A 23,859-nucleotide genomic window follows, 5' to 3' on the forward strand; every position below is an offset into this window, starting at 1 on the left:
GATGCCTACAATAAATTTTCGCAAAATGGAATGATCATACATGCCTACAATAAATTTTCGCAAAATGGAATGGTCATTATATGCCAATTTATCTCATTTTAGAAACAAAATTTGTTTATATAGCTTATGGAACTGAGAATAACTTTATTCTGCTTCTAAGCAACAATTTTTAACATGCAAGGGTTATTTTAAGGCATTCTAGGGTAATGGGAATTAAAAGAAAGGGGAGAAACTGAACACTCAGCTATGTATTTGATATGTATCTTGTCTAAGCTCAACTCTCTGCGGAAGATACAATTTGCCTTTTGATAGCTTTCCTCCCCATACTTTTCTAGTTAAAGGGAATCTTAGAATGATTTACCTAATATTCGATCTTTTTAGAAGAAAAGGTAATCAGAACAAAGTGTGACCCAGTGAAATGAAACAAAAGATGAAGACATTGGGGTTAGTCATTACATATTGTACCATGCAGTACAGGTGTTAAAAAAAAAGAAATTGAAAAGTGGCATGATATAACTTAATTTTTGAAGCACAAAACTCTTAACTTAATCCTAATCTCACACTAACTCCCTTCCATATAGACCTTAAGAAGTCTCAACTTTCTAGTCTTGGTTTAATAGGAAAAAATCACATCTCATGATTGGTTACAGAGAGTATGACACTAAATACATTTATTAATATTGTCTGAATCTTTTTAGGGCTTTCTAGAATAATATTCAGGTATGTTTAGACTGATTTAGTCATAAAATTCATACTAATCTTTTTTGTAAGATAGTGGAATAAATTCTGGGAGTGCTTATGGTTGATCTTTCAAATTCTGTAAGAATATGCATATAAAAGAAGAACTGGCTCACAAGAAAGTAGAAAAATGAGATACTTGCATTAATTGTTAAATCACTCAATTTAGCAATCAGAATTTAATGATTAATACTATAAAAACAACTTTGGATTTTAGTAATCAGAAATTTAATATAGAGATAGAAATAACTATGTATGGTATATAATTAAAAACAAGCTGAGAAGCCAAGAATTATCATATCACTATTGTTTATTCTACTCTTTATAACAAAGCTATTATAGCAATATGAATCAAATGTATGGCAATAATCTTGGGAGAAATAAATCCAGGCTAGGATGGATAGATACTTTTTAAAAAGCCCCAGGAATGGGATGTCAGAGCTAAACAGAGTCAGAAATTATTTATTGCAGTCATTTATCTTTTCTTCTGCCTTATTTATACCATATACCATTTTAGAGATTTTATTTCCATTTCTCTTGAAAAGATATATTCAGGAGAAGGATGAAGCATTCTGAGCCTGAGCTATGGGTCACAAAAAATACTATTATTAGTATTGCCTATCTGACACATGTACAGTATTGCGTGGCTATAAGGTATTCTCCTTCAAAGTGCTGTCTTGGGTATATTAGCCTTTATCTCAAGTATTTATAAGATGTTATGACATTGAAGATGCTTACTGCCTAATTTTTTTTCAACAAAAGAATCTTATAGCTATTCTCAAAGAGTTTGAGTTAAGAGAAGTCTATTAACTCAGCAAAATGTGTCTACTTGCCAGATTACTATTATGATACTCTAACATTGATCATTTTCCTTGACAAATGGAATTGAATCATCAAGGCTCTATCACTTGGATCCAGCCAATAATTTATAATCCTGCTGACAAATCCAACAAGGGGCAGAAGAAATGGTCAATGGAAAAGCTCCAAGTGAAGTCTCACGAAAAGATTCTCAGAAAATTATACAATTGTGTAAGAAACACAGATTTTGAAAAGAAAATTTTATTTTGCATTGGAGCCATAAATTATTAAATCAACTGCAATGGGTAGTGTGGCTTAAGTGTCCTCTACCCTGCCAATTTAATCTTTATTTGATAAATGTGAGCATGAAGCTACAGCTAGGAAAGAAAGAGATAGAAAAGAGACAGAAAGTAAAAAAATGGAGATGAGAGGACAAACCAATCAGATTTGGAATTACCAGTCAGCAGAAGTTTAGGAAAAAAAAAAATCACCGAGTGAAATCGTACATTTACTCTGAGAGAGTATCCTTTCACATTGCCTTCTAGGTGATCTCTGAGCTCCTCCAGCTTTCGATGGAGCTACATGTAAACATCAGAAAATGAATTGAAAAAGCAACTTGTTCTCTTTTCAGTTTTCCTTTTAAAAATAAGATCATAGCGTTATACATTTCTCACTGCCTTTGGCAAACATATCAAAACATCAAAGATATTTGTATAACAGAAGAATACATGCTCAATAAATCCGGGAGTAGGAAGCCAACATTTTATTTTAATTATAGCATCTTTTCTCCCCAAAGTGTTGGAGAAAATAAATACTATAACTATCCTTATAATCCCCTAGAGATTCACTTTAAAATTTTCTATTTGGTAGAAATATGGAGTAAAAATATTTAGAAATTATGAAATTTGCTTTTCCCAAACACACTTTTTGATTTAAAGCTGAAACCATATTAAAGTAAACTGACTGAACCCTAACATGTATCTTTGATCTTAAACATATACATGTGTATATACATAATCATACCGTATATACACTTAAAAATAATAAATGTACAATTATAAGTTAAAGCTCTATACAGCCAAAAGCTGAACTTAAAGAATTAAACACACGCGCACTTGCACACACAATCCAGTTTATAGCAGATGGTGCTGCACTTATGGATGCCATTTTATTTTATTTCACTCTCAATAATTTTTAAGAAGTTATGTCACGTTTCACCTTTTCACTTGAACCTGGCTCATAATCCATAGTCTAAACAATAATGGACTTATATTCCCTTAAAGACAAAGGTAAAATATGATACCTCACAAGTAGACAGTGAGGAATGCTACTGATGTATCATTGGGATACATAAACTTATATTTTTCTGACTGAATAATTTTAACTTGCCATGATTTTGAAACAGGCACATAATCCACACTTCCCATCCCCTCTCATTATTCTTAGTGAAAAAACATTAAAAACAAAACAAAACAAAAAATGCTACCCAGTATACAGCAGTGTTAGAGAACAGAGAAGATGGCTTGTCTGGAATAAAGGACACAAACATACAGACACACCTTCATCCATGTGCACTCATGTGCGTGCACACACACAAATAAATAAACAACAAAAAAGTAAAATTAAGAAGGCAGAAGAGGCAAGGAGAGGAAGGAGTGCAGAAATTAGTGCTTCATAAATTGTTACATGGAAATAAATAGGAGGTGTATAAAATTTTGAATTGACTTAATATTAGGCCTCAAGGCAGTTAATGAATTTTGGGATATCCCAGTGCAGTGAACTGTCTGTCATTTTGATTAACAGTTACTATTGCTGTTAGGACAAATAGGATTGAGATATAAGTAGTAGTTAATCTGGGGGGAAATTCCTCTGCATATTTTTAAAATTCAGCAAATTTTCTAACTTGCATTTATGGTGGCAGCATTAATAGTGATCAAGGGCTATGTCTCTGTTTCTAAAGAGTGATGATTGGCTTACCTTTTCATTGTCATTGAATGTTAGAGTATCGAGTGCCCAAGATATATTGGCCAAACAGATATTTAACAACTAGCAAATGGGGCCATCAGATCAGAAATCTTAAACTTGTGTATTAGCAGATCACATACACAAATGGGCAAACATTTAGATATATATTGGTTTCCATTGATTGTTATATCAATTTTTTAACTTTAAAAAAACAAATCAAAGGGGATTAAAAGTATTTAAATACTATTAGTTATATGTGAGCCCATTATACCAGCATCATATAATATTTCTTTCCTAATTCTTAAGATGTATATATATATATATATATATATATATACATATATATATATATATATATAAAATACATGTTACTAACTCATAATATTTTTCTGGAATGAACTACAAATGGTAATGACACTAACATAACATTTAGTTACTTTTTATAAAAAAAGCAAAAAGGGGAGATAATATTCTGAAAATAAATATTAGTTCTCTGTGTAACAGGAACTTAACACATAGTCAGTGACATCAATCAGAGGAACGGTTTACTCTAGAACCCCAAATTATAGGCACCTGTAATGAGACAGTTGCCCTTTCTCTTGTTTGTGGTGCCATTCAAAGCTAGTTATTTGGCAGCTTGCCTTCAGCTGGTTGCTCTATGTGTAGCTGAAACAAACAAACAAAAAATATGACCCAACAGCCAATAAAAATTTTAAAATAAAAAAAAATGGGATGGTGAAAAATGGAAAAAGCCCCCTTCCTCCCACCACCCTCCAAAAAGGAAGAAGTGTAGGCTATAGACGAAATCTTGCCAAAAAAATGTTAGAAACATATTTACTTTGAGGGATCCAACTCTACTAGCAACTCCTTTGCTTTCATCCGGCCGTCTAATTTGCTACAATGAGGGAAGATGGGTAAAAAAGACAGAATAAAGAAAAAGTGAACTTAAAAAATTTTCTACACATTAGTAAGTAATACATGCAAAAACATCATTTGACTCTTTGAGGTATCTCTTAGGAAGCTGAGGAGTTAACTAACCCAGAGGCTATATGACATGCTCTGCAAATAGGCTGGTCACTAGAATTGTCCTTATTATAGCATTATTCCTGAGATTAGGAAATGGGCACTTACTTTTGGTTATCTTGGGGACTTCTGACGTAGCAGTATCTGGAGTAGTGTTACATTTGCATTTGGTTTACGAAAAACAAGGAATTACAAATATATCTATGCAGAGAACTTTGTCTCTTTAAGTGTTATAGTGTCTATTCCATTGTAATATCAGAAAACATCAATGGTATGACAAACATGACTGTTCCCTAAGTGGAAAGATCAGTTCTAACAAGCATCATTCTTGATAGGTGACAGAGTGAAGCCCCTTTGCTTGCTGACCCAAGCACTGAGGTTGTTCAGCTGTCACTGAGATTCCCAATTAAACAATTGTGCTGCCCAACCAGAAAATTTTAATGCCAGACCAATGTTAAATACATTCACTCCCTCAAAACTTTCTTTTATTTCAGTTGAATTTTCCTCTTGGGTAAGATAGGGGAAACTAAAAGTAAAACTACTATTTTTAAAACTGGTTTCACATCACTATATAAATGAGAAAACGAAGGTTCTCAACACAAAGTGTTTTATTAGATGAGATACAAATTAGAATGTTTTTTTGCTTTTTCATAGAGCTGTAACAAGAACTAATATTTGGTCAGAGAGGAAGACAAGCAAACAAAAAAAGGTAGGGAAGAAGGGTGAGGAAATTTCAGACCAAGCGCTTTTATGCTATGGGTACTATACATGCAGAATGATGGTCTCCATTCAGACCAACATAGGTCAAGTTAGCTGTGATGCTCCTGTTTTTTTGGTTTTGTTTTGTTTTTGTTTTTTTTTTGTTTTTCTAAGACAGTAGAGGAAGCATCAATGTGATAATGTGATGCCAGGTTCCAAGTGTTAAAGTCCTCAGGAAAAATAAGAAACCTGACCATGCTACAAAATTATATTTCCTGGAGGCAGACTATACATTGTCTTATCCCTTTTAGGATCTCTCTGATAGCATATGGAGATTTCTTAGGAATACTACTGAGAAAACTGAATTTTTATTTTGAAAAAAAAAAAAGCATCTTGGTACATAAGAATTATGTCAACTTTTGGTTTTACTTGATAAAGTATTTACTAATTCTTCAGCATTAACTAAATGATATACCCAAAAGATAATCACCAATTCTTATTTTTCTTAGTCAATACTTCTTGGTCTAATACTAATTACAATGGCAACACTATAAGAGAGGGCTTCGGAATGGGTAGTGAACTTATAACATCTAGTCTTTCTCTTGTGCTATTTTCTTTGATCTCAGAGAACATACATCAAAAACTATTTTCCATTTTAAGTGGAGATTCACCGTATTGTGATTATAAAGATAAATTAGGTAATTTCCTATTAAAAAATAGTCTAATGCCTCATGCTGCTTTCTGGAAAACTTTGAGAAACTGAAGATTTTCAGAATTGTTATCTAGTAACAAGTGAACACCACTTTCTACATTGTCTTTTATTTCTAGAAGGCTTAAAATTACATCAATTCCAGCAACATGGGGTATCTTCTTCAAGGTTATCTGTTAATGACAAATCTAGGAACAACACCCACAGTTCCTGAGTTCCAGTTTAAAGTTGTATTCCCTTTATAGACCTGGAAATAAATGGGTTGGAAAAAAAATGATGCTTATAAGAAGATGTATATGTATATGTGTCTCTGTCTTATTTGTTTATCTGTCTCTCTTTCCATCAATGGAAGAAATTTAATGTTATTGTATTTATTTATGGAAGAAATTTTCCCTGAACCATTTCAGTTCCAAATGCAAGTGCAAATACAGAAACTTAATGAGTTATAAGAGTCACCCGTGAACTCTAAATGTGAAAAACAGACTATAATACCAATTTATTTTTTATTTTAATACCAATTTAAACAAAGATGTTTGGGAACAGAAAGCTCATCTGTCAATGCTTGACATCAATTTTCTGTATATAAATCTGACTTTGTAAATTTGAAACTGTCATAAGACAACTTTAGAAAACCAATGTGGTTATTATCAATGCCAAAAGTGGTTGTAATTCAAGTGTTACATGATATTTTTGTGGCTCCTGAACCAGGTATAATAGCTAATACTGAAAAACTTCAGAAAGAATTTGAAAAAGATTTGTCTCATAAACTAGAATTTGAGAACTAGAGAAAAGTAACATCAATAGATTTAGTTTAATATTCTCATTTATTCTAGTCAACCCTTAATCATCAATTATGATGGAATAGTATAAATAAAAGAAATTCACAGCTAGTCCAAATGCCTGATTATTATTTTTCTTTGCTAAGAAGTTAAAAGTAATCACAAAAGATTAGCATTTGGATGAGATAAATTACTTTACTCTTCATGATAATTATAAGATCCTCACATCATTAGCTAATTTTACCCATATTTGTCTATGAGGCTAAACATTTTGCACAAGTAACTAAGAGATGTTAAACTGCAAATGTTTTTATTACATATAGGATCACTGCAATATAAATGAAATTTGAGAATTGGATATAAAGAATTGTGGGGGTTATGATTGGTTGAGATTATTAGTTTATATATTTGAAAATTAAAATGTTACAAAACAAAAAATGTTATCACTAATAATTTTTCTACCCTGAATAAAACATTTTATAAGTATTTCATTGTGATTTCAAAAGTTATAAATCAGGGGGTCAAAAACATTTCAACTTTCTATTCAGCCTGTCAGCTAGAATATATTTAACAAAATATCTATTAAAAATAATCTGAAAATATTGCAATGTATCACCTCTTTTGCAACCTCCTGGGAATCTTTTGTCAGAGATTAACTGCAGAGGAATCTATCCTCAAGGATTAATTACCAGGATGTGGCCTATAAAGAAGTGAAATGACTCTGCTATATGTATTTACCTTTTTTATAAGAGCTTGAATTCTAGAAGTATCATGCAACAGAAGAAACTGCCTGGATGCTAATAAAATATGGGTTGTTGATTACCTTTGATTTAGCCCAATTCTCCAAACCTGAGCTCACTATAAAATCATTTCCACTTTTAACAAGGTAGAAAATTATCCCATCTCAGCCTCACCTCTCTGGCCAATATTAAGTAGTTGTAAACGTTATATTTGTATTAAAGGAAACGTAGATTTTGGAGTAGAAACCCAACGTTTTATTAATTTTCAAAATAAAATATAAAACTTGAAAGAAATTTTAGGTTTGTAAAAGCCACATTAAGTCAGGTGCCCATATCACTGGGTATATGTATTCACACTTCTCTTTAGTTAATATAGATTTGTGAAAAAATTTGAGAAAAGATTGTATATTTTCTGTGTTTGAACTCAGGTCTAGAGAGGTTCAGGGGCTTTCTGGAGACATATCAATAAAAAATGTTCAGTACTATTAAATTCTCTCTCAGGTCTTTTCATTAAACTTAGGCTCTCATTTATGGAATGACTAATATAGATCTTTCCTCTTTCTCTCATGATATATTTTATATTCATTTGAATTAAAATGGCACAGATTAAGCAAACATTTTTCCTTGTTTTTTTGCCCTAGGAATTGAATTACTTTATTTTTAGAATTACCTAATTTACATTCAGAACTACCCTGAGAGACAAATATTTCTAACCCTATTTTATTATGCTACTTTTTTTAAAGTATGGGTATCAGTGAGAGGAAATAAAATTTTCTTAGAAATTATTTATCTTTTAACCAATACCACTCAGTATATATTGGTACAGCTATAGATTGTTTCTTGTAGTCATGATTTGGAGGAGATTTTAAGAAATGTTTTACTTTAGAGCTCAAAATTTAACCATACTCTTGAAAATGAAGAAATACTTTTGGGATTCGTTAATATTCAATTAACTATATTTCGGCTCTTTCAATAAAACTGTTGCTTCATCATAAAACAATTCAGTTTCATTTATGACTTATTAAAGCAAAGTAAAAAAGAGGGAAGAAATGAAAGTAAGATAAGTGACAATTATGTGTCAAGGAAAAATAAGTAATGCACTTCTGGAGAAAACAATATGATTATAAACTAAGCCAACAAAGGAATAGAGAAGATCAAGGAAAGAGTTACTGAGGTTATGAGGAAATGCAAAGGTTACTGAGGAAATGAGAAGTCAAAAATCAGAATCTTGGTAGCAAGTCACAGATCCACCAACCCACCTCTTCCTGAAAAAATTTTCTATCCTTAAGAAATCCTTCATTTTTAAGGATCTGATTTCTCATGGTATATTAACATTTGAAATTAATTATTTATAGCTTATTATGGATTTAATTTTGATCTTTAGGTTTCAATAATAGCTTTGATTCCAAAACAATCTATACAAAATTAGACTTTTCAGCAAGTTATTTCCTGCCAGAGCTTACAATCCATGTTCTTTTTTTCCAAATTTTTTATATCCCTGAAAAGAAATTATGAAGCCCAACAATGGTGTGGTATAAGAGAAGTACTAGGCACTTTGAAATAACTTTAAGTAGTTCAGTGTATATTATTAAGAGAAATATGATACAATTTTCTACCCAGCAAGATTAAGAATAGAATGGCTTAGCCTAGATATAAAAATGCTCTGGTATAAACACAGTTACAAAAACAAAGATCTTTATGAAGATTTGTTATAAATCTGAAAAGCAGGCAAAAGACATCTCTGTCATTACCAGACCATGTTTAAATAACAAAAATTTTTATTTTTCTGGTTTAAAAAATAATATAGATTATAAAATAACTTGCAATTCCATCCCTATGCACTATTGTTTACTATTTTTTTCTAACCACATATTTTATTTTGAGCATTTTCCATGTCATTAAATACTCCAAAAGATATGGCTTTTTGGGTTATATAAATAACTCATATATGTATGTATAAGTTATTTAACCATAGACATTAAGGTTGGTTCTAATTTTTTATGAATATGAATAATGTTATGATAAATAGTCTTGTACATAAGTCTTTGATGGCTTCTTTGATAATTTCCACTGGATAAATTTCTGGAAACTATGACTGATAAAAATGTAAGAAAAATTTTAAGGATATATCCTTATATATAATATTCACTTGAAAAGTCACACAGATTTATATTCCTACTACTGTCAATAGGAATACTCAGGTCACTGCTCGTTATAGTATGGATGATTATAATTTAAAAATGGTTATCATTTGGACTGCAAAATTTGTATTGTTTTAAATTTTAAATAGATTTCTAGTGAGAGGATACATGTTTTCTGACATATTTCTTTGCTGAATTTATTTCTTTTTATAAAATGGCTGTTCCTGCTCTTCAGTTATTTTATTTCTTTTTTTCCTATGAGATTAAAAGAGCTCTTTGGGCTATCAACACTTTATCTGATAGATTTGTTGTAATTTTTTTTTTTTCCATATCAGCTCCTCTTTAAGGTCCTTGAGAGCAGGGCGAAGAAGTCTGCCTATTGCTATTTTCCCAACACCTAGCATAGTATTTGACATAATATGCACTAAAAAATATTCATTGGAAAAATTTCTGAATTAATGTATTGCTTTGTTTTTAATGAAAATAGAATGAGTAGGGACAGGACAGCAGGTAATCCTGACAGGACAGCAGGTAATCCTGAAGTTTTGGGCAAGAAAATACATGATTAGTTTTAGAATATATATCATTTTGCAATATAAAGATCTAGAGATTATGTTAGTTTGGGATATGCTCTGTACTGTACTCCTACATGAGACACGGCAGTTAATTACATGGATTTGAATCATGGCTCTATCTAATCAACTCTGAAATCAGCTGCGAAAAAAATGTGGCACAGGTTATCTTTGTTCAGCTGCTTTTTGCACAAAACATGCCCCCCAAACAATTAAAAATGAATTTATAGAAAGCAAAGCTATTAAATGGAACTGAAAGGTGGTATTCTTAATTTCACTATTCCTTCTTGTTCTACAGTTCTTACTTTTCTATCTTCCTATAACTTAAATACAACTCTAGTGGATACCAAGAGAAACCAATATTCCATTTAAAAGAGATGAGTTTGATCTGAATGAGAAAGATCTTAAATGAGATTAGAACGTTTTCAGTTGATAATCTCTAACTTTATGTAGTAGCATGGAATGCAAAAGCTGGAATAAATAAATGTAAATTATTTTATATTAATTAGATATTAATATAATATCAGACAGAAGGGCTAAATAGAATTATAATATTTATTCAAGTCAGTGGAGAAACTTATTTCAAAGGAATGGGATTATAGGCCTACAAGGGAATTTAGAGGCTGATTAATTTAATACCAGAGTGTTACAGAAATAGAAACTGAGGTCTACCAGTTCTCAAAAAAGCTATAAAGTGGCAGACTAGGGCTGATACTCAATATTTAGTGCCTCATAGTGCAATACTTTTACATACTCAATGTTAATTTTTCAAACAACTTTGGATCCATAATTTTTAAATGTCTGCCAATAAATCAGTCAAATACAAATGTTAAACTAGCTTCTTACATAATATCATCAAACTGAATTCATGAATATGCAAAAATAATCTGTTTTTGGTATCCATATAAATTATAGGAATCAAGGGCCTAAAAGTTCTGCATATACTTTCAGAGGTAAAATTAATACAAGCTGCTAAGTTTAATTAAAAGAAGACTAAAACATTTAACTTCCAGAAGATTATTACACCATTGTTTTTAAAACTGGGAAACAGGAAACACCTAAGATATCCAAATAGGGGCTGGAAAAAAAAAAACAACACCTAAGATATCCAAATAGGGGCTGGAAAAAACTGGAAAAAAAAAGTAGAATGCCAAACAAGAAGTAATAATAATGTTGCAGAAGATAATTTTTAAAAATATAAAGAAGTTCATGACATAGGAAGATGTTCATACTACTAAATGAATGAAATAGGTTAAAATATTATATAGTTTAGTAATAATAGCTAACATTTATTGAATACTTCCTATATTTCAAACACTGTGATAAGCTATTTGCATTTTCAAATTTACACCTTAAAAAAACTCTATGAGGCAAATAGTATTATTTTTCATTATAGATTAGATAAGTAACATTATAGAGGTAAAGTAACTTTCTGAAAGTCACACATCTAGTAAGTGATAAAGCTGATATTTCTCACCAGGTCTGTCAGACTCCAGAACCTGAGCTCTTAACCACTGCCTTCCCATTACTATCTATTTAAATAAAATATTTGAATTTTTAGAAAAAATAACAGGATAATATATAGCAAAATTTAGATGTTGCCATTTATTAAGAGTTGTCATACATGAACTCTTTTTTTTCCTTTTTCTTTTTTGCTGTAAAATGAGTACATATGTTACTTTTTTAAAATTAAAAAAACACCATGCCATTTACAGACTATCTAAACTATAAAACTATTAACTCTATAGCTAATAATTTCTGGTTAACTATATCTTCTCAGGCTAACTAATCAAAATTCATTTGCAAGTTCAGATTTCAGGATGGCAATTATACATTCACAGTTAAGTTATATTTAGCTTCAACGATGAACATAATTCTGTGAACATTCAATAATTAGAAAAGGATCAGGGGAATTCCATTTTCAATTTCTATGATATATAAAGGCAGATGAATGAACAAACAGAAATTAATGTATAATGCTGCATACTTGCAGAATGTCACAGAATAACCATTTAAAATAATTTGTAAATTCAAAATTAATAGCTAAAATATACTGTTATTATCTAATTCCAGATTTTTCAAAATATGAAATATTTTACCATACTGGGTAGTACCTTTCTCATTAGAAAAGGATATAAGAGAACCGTCCTTTATTTGAAGCCTCAAAAATCTGTTTTGCTATGAAGCCAGAGTAAATAGCAAAACATACATGTTACAGAGGAGAAAGTAGGCAATAATGAATAAGAATCAGTTATATCTATAGGTGCCAGGCATTTAATGAAAATAAAGAAAAGAGCTTGGTGGGTATACAGAATGCTAGGTGAGTATTTATATATGTCAGTATTAGCCCAATAATGTCAATCTGATTTTTTTAGGAAAAGCTGAAAATTTATATTTTTATTTAAAAATCTCACCAAGTTTAAGTGTTCCAACCTAATTAAAAAAAAAAGAGTCACCCCCAATTATATCCCTAATACATGATCTTCCAACAACTATGCTATGACTTAAAAGGGGCTCTCTGTGTATTTATTAGGACAGGATATCCTGGGGAGAAATCAACTGGTACCCAAATACAGAAGTAACATCACATTGGAAATGAGTAGCGTTAGCCAGAAATTACAAGTTCTGGTTATGTGTCTTCAAAAGACTCTTAAAGTCTTCTCTCATTTTGAATCAGGGAGGAGAAACTCTGTTCCCTGCCCTAGAATTAATCTGGATCACAGAGTCGGGGTCAATCATTTGTAATGCTTGAGCATGGTACTGGTGGTCACTTACATAAAGAATGCAATCTCTGGACTGAGAATACCACCATAACACTGTCTCAATGGAAGATAAGATTCAGCATACATAATTTTGACCTAGGATATTTTCAAGAAACATAAGCCAGTTTACCCATTTTATTGTACTAGTGACAATTTAAGTATGGTCCACGGACCCACGAAGGTCCTCAAGACCTTTTCAGGGGTCCACAAGGCCAAATCATTTCAACAATAGTACTAAAACATTATTTTCCTTTTTCACTAAATTGACATTTGTACTGATGGTACAAAAGCAATGGTGGGTTGGTATCTTAGTGCAAATCAAGACATTGGATCCAAACAGTATGAATAGTCATTGTACTACTCACTACTATGTACTAATAGTTAAAAAAAACCCCAAAACTAACAGTTTCAAAAATGAAAAGCTAGTTTCATTTAATCTTGTCTTCAGTGAAATCATGAATACTAATTTAATTAAAACTTGTCCCTTGAGTACGACAAAATGGAAAGTATGAATAAAATACTTCCATTGAATACCAAAGGATGATGGTTTTCTCAAGGAAAAGCACTTCTGCAGTTGAGGTGTAAGCTGAACTAACCAGGTTTTGCACAGAACATTATTTTTACTTGAAGTAATGAAACAATGATGGACAAACTATGATTATCCAGACTCAGATGTGTGGTAGACATTTTCTCAAAATTGAATGAAATAAGCCTGCCAATTTAAGGAAAACAGACAGGATTTGTTGCTTTTTTTTTTTGCCAAGGATAAAATTTTAACTTTTAAGAAAAAATCAGAATTGTGGAAAACATATATCACCATGAACTTGAGAGCTTCCAATGCTTCCAAGGCTTTTTTTGATCAGCATGGTGGTTATAGCAATGAAAATAAATTTTTAGTATAATATAATGAAATATGTCAACATTTGGAAGAACTTATATTTTCTAAGTGACCAACAAATATATTCCAAAATCATGCCCGGGTATAAGATCCATTCAAAGTTCAAGATGGACCAACAAATTTTAATATATCAGAGTGTAGTATAGTCCGTGAGAGGGTTTTAGATTTCATACTTCAACTAACTTTTAACAAACTATCAATTGTAAATTTTTGGTGTATTGTCAAAAGAATATCCAGGACTATGTGAAAATGCTAGTCCTTTCTTTTCTAACTACATAACTGTGTGAAGCTGAATTTGTTTTCTGTTTTTTCATATTCTTCAACCAAAACATATCACAATAGACTAAATTACAGAAGCAGATGTAAGAATCCAGCTATCTTCTATTAAACCAGGCATTAAAATATATTTGAGAAATATAAAACAATGCCATCCTTTTCCAACTTTTGTTTTCTGTTTTGGAAAATATTATTTTCATTACAATGTTGTTTATGTTAACATATAAAGGCTTTATTATTCTTATTTTGAAGCAAATAAATAAACATTAAAAAAATTTCTAGATATAACACACATAAACAGAAGCTATTTGGAGTCCTTAATTTTTAAGTGGTCCTGAGACCATTAAGTTTGAGAACTGCCAGATTTGACCCATAATGTTGAGACTATTATTACTCAATATTCCCCAGATGGGGCAATTAACTTTGCACAAAAGAAAACTTGCATTTTTATGTCCAGAGAATGTACTACTGATATCACTAATTCTGTGCTTTTCAAATATTTTGGCACTTGTCCATTCTACATATACAACCATAAATTTTTATAATGTCATTAACAGTTGAACAGATTTTGATATACCAATGTTGATATAATTTCAGACAAAAGCAAAAGAAACTTAGTATTTAAAGTAGTCTTACTGATTTTGTTTAGGTTCTTCAAAATAGTAGAAAATAATTTGTGGGGTCCACTTAGCATTTTGATCTAGGCTAGAATTTTAACAACTTCATAAGATTCTCCAGAGACTTGGGAGCCTCAGGTTTAGAACCAATGAAACTAACCATACACATAATCACTCTGGTGTTCACAAAGGAAAATGGTGACACTGTGCAATAGTTTGTACAAACTAACATGACTAAGAAAAAATCTCAAGGGAATACATAAAGAAAATCACACCGCTTTTCAGACATACACATTAAAAACTGTGAAAATCATTTATTCTTTATCCAGAGTAATCTAAATTCATTTTCTCAAAGGAAAATAATAGAAACCTAGAGTGAAGTCATAATTCTGCATTTTGTTTGAATTAAGATTAGACATTAGTGTATTAATTAACATACCCTTCATATTAAGATATTTCAGTACATATAGTTTTTAATAATTCCATAACCTTTAGTTTTACATAGATAGTATTTATATTTTCCTCCTAAAGAAAAAAAATAACTTGCTGGTTAATCTGGGTACAATTCTATTCTAATCTTTAAGGTACAGAGAATATGTGACAATAGACTACATTTAGTTTTTAAGCCAAACTAGATGCTTAATGAATCAAAAGATAATTAAATTGGTCTTTAAAAATTATTCCCTATTTTAACAACATCTACTGGGAATGGTGAATTGATTGAAAATTTTTTTTTTTTCTTTTTTGCTCTGGTCATTATTCTCTACCCATGCCTCTTGATTTCAAATAGAGATGCTGCTACCTTTTATAATTGAAAAATCAACATTCATTTAAGTTGTGAATCATGCTCACTTTATAAGAGAATTTATCTGTTATAGAATTATTCTTTTAGCAAACAATTTTTGGGATATTATCACCGTGTTAGAATCTGAGTCTTCTAGATATTGCTCACTATTATTTAAATGGAATCTACATACTATTTGACTTTTTTGGCTAAGCCACTCTTTTACTTAGGGCAACATAAGATTAAAATTCCAAGTTTTTCTTCAAAGATACTTCACAGTTTCATAAAGCAAGTGGAGTGAAAATCATTTGTCATTTCAGTCAGGTTTCATTAAAAGAAAATAACTGGTAAAAAGAGAAAAGATTTTTTTCCCACATACAATAAAATATTACATCATTTCGGCACAACAAATAAATATTGTTGGAGACAATGCCATTTAATAGATTGTTTAGAAAAGTTGGTTGTCTTCATTAGATTGCATATTAAAAAGGAAATCCAAATGGTGTATTTTATAGATCTTGTTCTCACTATAGCTGGTAATCTTAAAGAGTAAAAGGACAATCTAGGATATTACATTGTAGTAAACATATAAAATGTGAACCCAAAATAATGTTTAATATTATAGTTGTTGACTTAAAAAAAATAGAGGCACAGAGGTAAAAGAACAGGAAGTCTTTTAGCTTAAATACTGCCCAGTTGATAAAAAGCTACAGAGGGAAAGTACTTCTGATGGTTATTCCCAGAGTATTCTGTACTCTTGGTGATAAATCATGGCACTTATACTTTATTGTAATTTGTAGTTGCCTATTTTGTCTGTTTGTAATGGCAAGAACAATGTCTACTGCTCACACTGCTTTCCCAGCACGAGGCAAAGACTATTTAATAAATCAATAACCCTGTTGGAGAGGCAAGGACTGCATTTCTTTACAGACACGAAGCTCAGAAAAGTTGAGCAACTTGCTTAAGTTAGTGTGGTTATTAAGCAGAGAAGCCAGCATCTGAATCCATGTCTTCTATTATCAAGTCAAGTGTTCTTTCTACTGATGACCATTCAAGACCATATTGTATTTCTGATGAAAAGAAAATACATTTGCACATATATTTCTGCATATGACAGACTGCATGTCTAATGTGAAAGGTAAAAGAGGGACCTCTGTGGGGTTTGGCTGACACTATTAGGTACTAAATTATAAATATCAGCACCAAGATGCAGTAACAGTAACAATATCAAACTCACTACTGTTATGATTTTATGCAGCATATCATTCCTGGGATGTCTCATACGTATCTCAGATTGAATACATTCAAAACCAAAATGTATTAACTCCTTTCTCTTACCCTAAAATGAGTTTCTTCTCTTATTATTCCTTAATATAGTTAATAATATCACCCTTTACCCATATCTCAAATTAGAAGCCTGGCATTCTAACTTTTCTGCCCTACATTTTTATGCTACAAAATTAAAATAAACAATTCATCTAGAATAGATTTAAGTGCTAAAACCTATAGCCTTGCAATCTGACTTAGTAGGGAAAGGCAAAAAAAATATATTTAAAATAAAAAGGAAGTAATATTTGAAGTTGGATTATGAAGTCACTGAATTAGACTTTTCATGTAGTAATGAAGTTTTAGTCTGAGAGTTCTTGACTGTTGGTAACTGGTTGGTGACAACTGTGTTTAAAGTGGTCATTATTGCTGAATATAATTCTCAAAACCTCCACCCAACAGAAAAGCTTTTTTTTTTTATTCATCCTTCATATCCCAGGTGAAATGTTCTCCTTAGAGAGGATTTCTCTGATAATCCTACCTAAGTAAGGTTTCCCTCCTATTTTCTATCAGTATAACTTGTTCATTTCTGCTTAGCATGAATCTCAATTTATAATTAAGTTATGGTAAAATTATAATTATTAGAATAATTTATGTTTATCTACCTATTTATTTTAATATACCATCAACTAAAAGGTAAACTCCATGAGGGCAGAGATTATATCTGTCACTGATATAAAAGCACATATAAGAATATTAAGTTTAGGTTTAATTAAGCAGTTTTATAATTTGAGACTTTCAATAGACTAATTTGACTTTCTTCACTCCTTCTAAAAAAAATCAATATTCAAACTAGTTTTTTATTACATTAGTATTCTGGTTCAGCCTTAGAAGTTTAATTTTAAAATTACACTGAAGTACTAATTTTATCTTTGAGGTATATATTCTGGTGCAGGTAAAAATTATCTAAAAGGAAAAGAACCTTGTTCCTAGGTAAAAATAAAGAAAAAAAAATCCTAGGGGAAAAAAAAAGGTATCCAAATACACTGCTTTATTTGAATTCATTGTTATTTTGAATGCCGAAGTGGTAACTAAGGAAAAAATATTAAGACAAGCTATTTGTTCTCCTAAAGTTTCGTAATGAGCAAATTAACTTAATAGATGTTAATATTTTTGTTTTTAGGATTTCACTTTAGTAAATTTGGAATGTCAAGTTATTTTAGAATTGCTTTTAATATTCCTTTTGTAATTAGAATGTAATTACAAAGTTTTAAAAAGGCTCAAGATCTACTATGTTTAATTAAATTTAGCTTAGATATTTATGTTCACAGTATATTATTAAGGAAAAGAATACTGCACCTTGAATGGTCCCACATTCCTAACATTTGGGTCTTAATATTTGGTGAATGATTAAACATTTATAGTGGACTAAACTTTTAGCTTTATTTCCCAGACTTCAGAAATGAGTATAGCTTGTATAGTTGGGATTTAATGTAAACAATAAATTCTTTTGTTTTAAAAATCTTAAAGACATGAATAAGATTCTTCTAACCAATTCAAGTCTTAGAACTCCGTGTTTTCATTCAGTTGAAGATACAGCTGAATGGCACCTGAATGGCATTAACATATATTTTGTCTAGAATATTCTTACAGTTTTTCTTCATTGAAGATTTAGAACCATAATTTTTTTAAACTATAAAATTAATATTGGTTATATTTGACACAAATCCAAAAGTGATGATATACAACAGTAACACTGTGAGGACTTTCCTGAGAAGGTTGTACCACGGTATGTAAAAGCAACTGTACTACACATATGAAGAACTGCTTGGGATTAACTTCTAAGTTAAGTCCAGTTTTAACATTCTAAAACTCATGAAAAAGTTGGAATTGAGGAAGACAGCCAAATAAGTTGTAAATTTGATGACAGAGAAGAAGCCATAGTTTGAAAAATTACCTGCAGATCCCCTGAATAAATTTAGTGTACAGCTGATATCTAATACCGTATCTTATTAAATAAGAAGGAATGTTACTGTTAATCTTTTGAGGCCAATGTTGGATCCATCATATAGAAAACTTGAAAGCACAAATGACTAACTTAACCAGGAAAGGGACATTCCAGAAGAAAGCCATTATTAAGTCTGCTACTTAATTTATCATATACATGAAGATATGAGGCAGCAAATAAATGTCTAATCCTTTTTTCCTCCCACATATGATTCAGTACTTGGGAAAAATTATAAGAAATAAATACTAAAAAACTTCCTTCCTCCCCCAAAGGTTGGCATTAAAACTTTCTTTCTAATCAATTTAGATTTGTTTCCAAATACTAGGCAGCAACATTCCAAGTTGAATATGTTTGAAAAAATTTGGAATGATACTAGAGCAGGGAGCTACCCCAGCCTGGACAAGCTAAAAAAAAAATTCTTTTGGTGACATTTTTTTATTTTGTTAATCTTATTTTTTATTGGCCAGAAATGCATTCATCCTTTGCATAAACAAATAACTTCACATCTATACTGATGAGTAGCTAAAAAATAACAAGTCTAAAACAAAGAAACAGGGAGCTACAGAAAGTAATACCTGTAGCTGTGATGTAGGAGTAGACATTTTACATGAAATTTCTATTGTCCTACTGTTGGCCTAATTTGACAATCTGTGAAACAGTAAGTGTCAATTATTTTATAATCCATTCATTTTTCATTGCATTATCTTGCATGCAATCCAACCTTGACAAGCAGAGGGAAATATTGGTTAAATTTCCCAGACTCGTATAGTAGAACAAATTTAAGGTGCCAAGGAACTGTACTTACTTTTGGTGTTGGGCAGGAAGCTGTAGAAAGGCGAGATGTAGCCTGAGCACGAGGCGATTCTGAAGGAGTAGTGCTGAGGGAGGCTGTGTCTCGTGGGAGCACCTGAACGCCACGAGAAATGATGGAGTCTGGAATCTGAACAAGAAAAACAAGAATGGTTTAATATTCTGAAAATACCAACATTAAAATCAATGCCCGTACCTAACTTTTTTTTTTTTTTAAATGGCATTCTTTGCTGCCTAGCTCTCATATATTTGGTCTCACTCACTGTTAGGTATAAATGCATCCAACAATTTGGGAAAGGATAGGAACCTTCAGTTTTAAAATATTTTCTCTTACCAAATAATATTGCATGAAACTTTTTTAATGAGAGGCAGTCTAGCATTGTAGTTAAGGAGTAAAATGTTTGGCATTCATACACTGGCTCTGCTATTTAATAATTATTTAATTCCTAGATATTTTCCATTTTCCTTCCTCCACACTTTATCCTCTTGGCTCTAAGCTGACCTGTATAGATAGAATCAACAAGCTATTCTGTGCTCTCTAGTTTCTAGTTGGGTTCAGCTAGTGCCAGGAAACTGAAAGGTTAGAGGAGAGTAAGGTCTGATCTTTATTCCCCTGTCTCCTTCTCCACCAGGTTACCACAGGTTGGCTAAGTCACAGCTCCTGGTCATCTGACAGGAGCTTACGGCTCTTTTCTGGATTCCAGTAGCAGTTCCCTCCCTTTGCCCCATTAGGACTAGGGATATTGATGGTTCCCAGTATTACTAGTCTCAGGGCACTGCACTGTGTTTTTTGCTTTCCCTAAAATCTGCCCAAACCTTTGTAAACACACTATAGTTCCTTATTAAACTCTTCACAATTATCCATATAACTATGCTATGACTTCTGTGGGGACACTGATGGCTTTGCTTTTTAAATCACCATTTCCTTTATCTAAAAAAATGAATAATGACAGCATCTACCTCACCAGATTACTGTTGAGGATTAAATAAGATAATGCATATAAATGATCTAGCACTACAAAGTAGTACTTAATAAATATTGACTATTATTATTGATCTTATTATATTATACCTATCAACATGGTAAAAACTGATGTAATTGAATATCACTATTCTAAAAATATACAAACATAAGGACAAATAATGTGGATTATTCATTATAAAAATTATTATTTATGTTGATTATAAAATTATTATTTTGGGCTATGCATAATTTAGTTCCTGTTCTGGGCTAATACTAATGGGTTTAGGTTTTCTGATCTTAAAATGAGAACTTGACCACTTTCAAGTTTTGAGCACAGAGGGGACATACATATGATAAAAAGATAAGCAATTAACATTCGATCAGTAAATATCTCTAACCATGTGAAAACAAGGAAGCAGCAACCAGACTTTATGATTAGAAAGGTGTTCCTGATCTTATGCATCATCTGTTTCTCACAAATTTCCATAGAAGCTCTTTTATTTAGTTTCCATACCAATATCCTCATTACCAACGGTATTGCTATCATTTATCATTAGTCAATTTATGTAACTTATAAATAATGTTCTCATAACTAGGGTGAAAAGCAACGGGAATTCTGAGATGAAAAACTGCTCTACCTGCTAGTTCATTTGAGTACTGAACTGTGATAAATAAGTTAAGGAAACAGAAGTAGATAGTCTGATTTAAAAGAGCTATATGTTGCCATTAATGTCTAGCAAAAAAGGCCATGTATTAGAAAAAAAGCCAAAGAAATCTCCTATTATACTTCACATGACACCATGCTCCTCTACTTCATAGTAATTTCCACAGTTATACTACATTTATATCTGTTATAGTTTGATCAATGTCTATGTCCCATACTAGAATGCCTTGTCATGATGAAGCCATGCTTTTGCTACTATTTTATGTCCAGTACCTAAGAAAGCACATGCACAAAGTAGTATGTATGTAAGATATATAGATTTCCAGACTAACAAACACATGTGTACATATACTACCCATCTCTCTCTCTCGCTCTCTGTGTGTGTATGAATGTAAACAGGACAGCAGGATATTTCAGGGGAAAGATGAGTTTAAATTTGAAGTACAGTCTTTGGGGTTAATAGTCTGGAGATACCAAATGAGCTTTTAGAAATATGAGTCTGGAGCTCAGGGAAATGTTAGGGGTTGCGTATATACTTTGGGAATTATCAATGGAGGTGACAGTTTCAGTCATGCATATATTTCAGATCATCCAAGGACAGTATGTAAAAGAACAAAAGATGATGGTTGATAATTCTAGGGGAGATCCATATTACAGGCTTAACAGAAGAAAAAAATCAAGGGGAAAAACAATCTGTAAATGAAATAACAGTACATCCTATTTTTCCTATTTTGAACAATCAGGATTTATATCTATCATACTGGCTCAATTTTTAAAAAATTTTATTTATTTATTTGACAGAGAGAGGGACAGCGAGAGAGGGAACACAAGCAGGAGGGGTGGGAGAGGGAGAAGCAGGCTTCCCGCCGAGCAGACAGCCTGATGTGGGGAGCCTGACACAGGCCTCAATCCCAGGACCCTGGGATCATGACCTGAGCCAAAGGCAGACTCTTAACGACTGAGCCACCCAGGCACACCATACTGGCTCAGTTATTAAATAGCACATCTTTTCACTTCAAAAGTATTTCAGTTTGGAAGATAAATTATTTACTTTTCATATCTTTAAGAAATTGTTAGACACAAAAGAGGAAAATCAAAAGAGGAAAATCAAGACTGAATGAATATATGGGAAGGGAAAAGAGAAGAAACTTTCAAGGAGATGTGAAAGAATATCAACTATGGAGAGAAGATAAGTAGGATAAGAGTTGAAAAAAAGACATGACATGAATAGACATTTTTCCAAAGACGACATCCAAATGGCCAACAGACACATGAAAAAGTGCTCAATATCGCTCAGCATCAGGGAAATCCAAATCAAAACCTCAATGAGATACCACCTCACACCAGTCAGAATGGCTAAAATTAACAAGTCAGGAAACGAGAGATGTTGGCAAGGATGCGGAGAAAGGGGAACCCTCCTACACTGTTGGTGGGAAGGCAAGCTGGTGCAGCCACTCTGGAAAACAGTATGGAGGTTCCTCAAAAAGTTGAAAATAGAGCTACCCTACGACCCAGCAATTGCACTACTGGGTATTTACCCCAAAGATACAAATGTAGTGATCTGAAGCTGTACGTGCACCACAATGTTTATAGTGCAATGTCCACAACAGCCAAACTATGGGAAGAGCCAAAATGTCCATCAACAGATGAATGGATAAAGAAGACGTGGTATATATATATATATATATATATATATATACATATACACAATGGAATATTATGCAGCCATCAAAAAACCCCGAAATCTTGCCATTTGCAATGATGTGGATGGAACTAGAGGGTATTATGCTAAGCAAAATAAGTCAATCAGAGAAAGACATGTATCATACGATCTCACTGATATGAGGAATTCTTAATCTCAGGAAACAAACTGAGGGTTGCTGGAGTGGTGGGGGGTGGGAGGGATGGGGTGGCTGGGTGATAGACATTGGGGAGGGTATGTGCTATGGTGTGCGCTATGAATTGTGTAAGACTGACGAATCACAGACTTGTACCTCTGAAACAAATAATACATTATATGTTAAAAAAAAAGATAGTAGGAAGGGAAAAATGAAGTGGGGGGAAATCGGAGGGGGAGACGAACCATGAGAGACTATGGACTCTGAGAAACAAACTGAGGGTTCTAGAGGGGAGGGGGGTGGGGGAATGGGTTAGCCTGGTGATGGGTATTAAAGACGGCACATATTGAATGGAGCACTGGGTTCTATACACAAACAATGAATCATGGAACACTACATCAAAAACTAATGATGTAATGTATGGTGATTAACATAACATAATAAAATAAAATAAAATAAAGAATATTAAAATAAAAAACAAACAAAAAAAAGAGTTGAAAAAAAGCCACTGAGAACTGGAAAGACTCCACCAAAAAACTGCTAGAATTCCTAAATGAATTCAGTAAAGTTGCAAGATAAAAAAATCAATGTACAGAAATCTGTTGCATTTCTATACACCAATAACGAAGCAGCAGAAAGAGAAATGAAAGAATCAATCCCATTTATAACTGTACCCAAAACAGTAAGATACCTAGAAATAAGCCTAATCAAAGAGATGAAAGACCTGTACTCTGAAAACTATAAAACACTGATGAAGAAATTGAAGATGACACAAACAAATGGAAAAACATTCCATGCTCATGGATTG

At 31.9% G+C, this 23,859-nt stretch overlaps 1 protein-coding gene across 8 annotated transcripts in view; it reads right to left on the minus strand.

Moving 5' to 3' along the window:
* GPHN (gephyrin) overlaps positions 1-23,859 on the minus strand; it is a 607,453-nt gene that overhangs the window by 199,875 nt on the left and 383,719 nt on the right. For 3 of the 8 annotated variants that reach the window (XM_044918129.1, XM_044918127.1, XM_044918128.1), the window contains 2 exons: positions 19,581-19,715; positions 4,340-4,396 (listed from right to left, as the gene is read on the minus strand). In XM_044918129.1, coding sequence (XP_044774064.1) covers positions 4,340-4,396; positions 19,581-19,715 — 192 coding nt within the window. Of the gene's footprint in view, positions 1-2,042; positions 2,115-4,339; positions 4,397-19,580; positions 19,716-23,859 lie in introns of all 8 variants that reach the window. The other 5 variants (XM_044918131.1, XM_044918125.1, XM_044918132.1 and 2 more) reach the window with 3 other exon arrangements.

This window comes from Neomonachus schauinslandi, chromosome 9, assembly GCF_002201575.2.
Source record: "Neomonachus schauinslandi chromosome 9, ASM220157v2, whole genome shotgun sequence".
Lineage (NCBI taxonomy): Eukaryota > Metazoa > Chordata > Mammalia > Carnivora > Phocidae > Neomonachus > Neomonachus schauinslandi.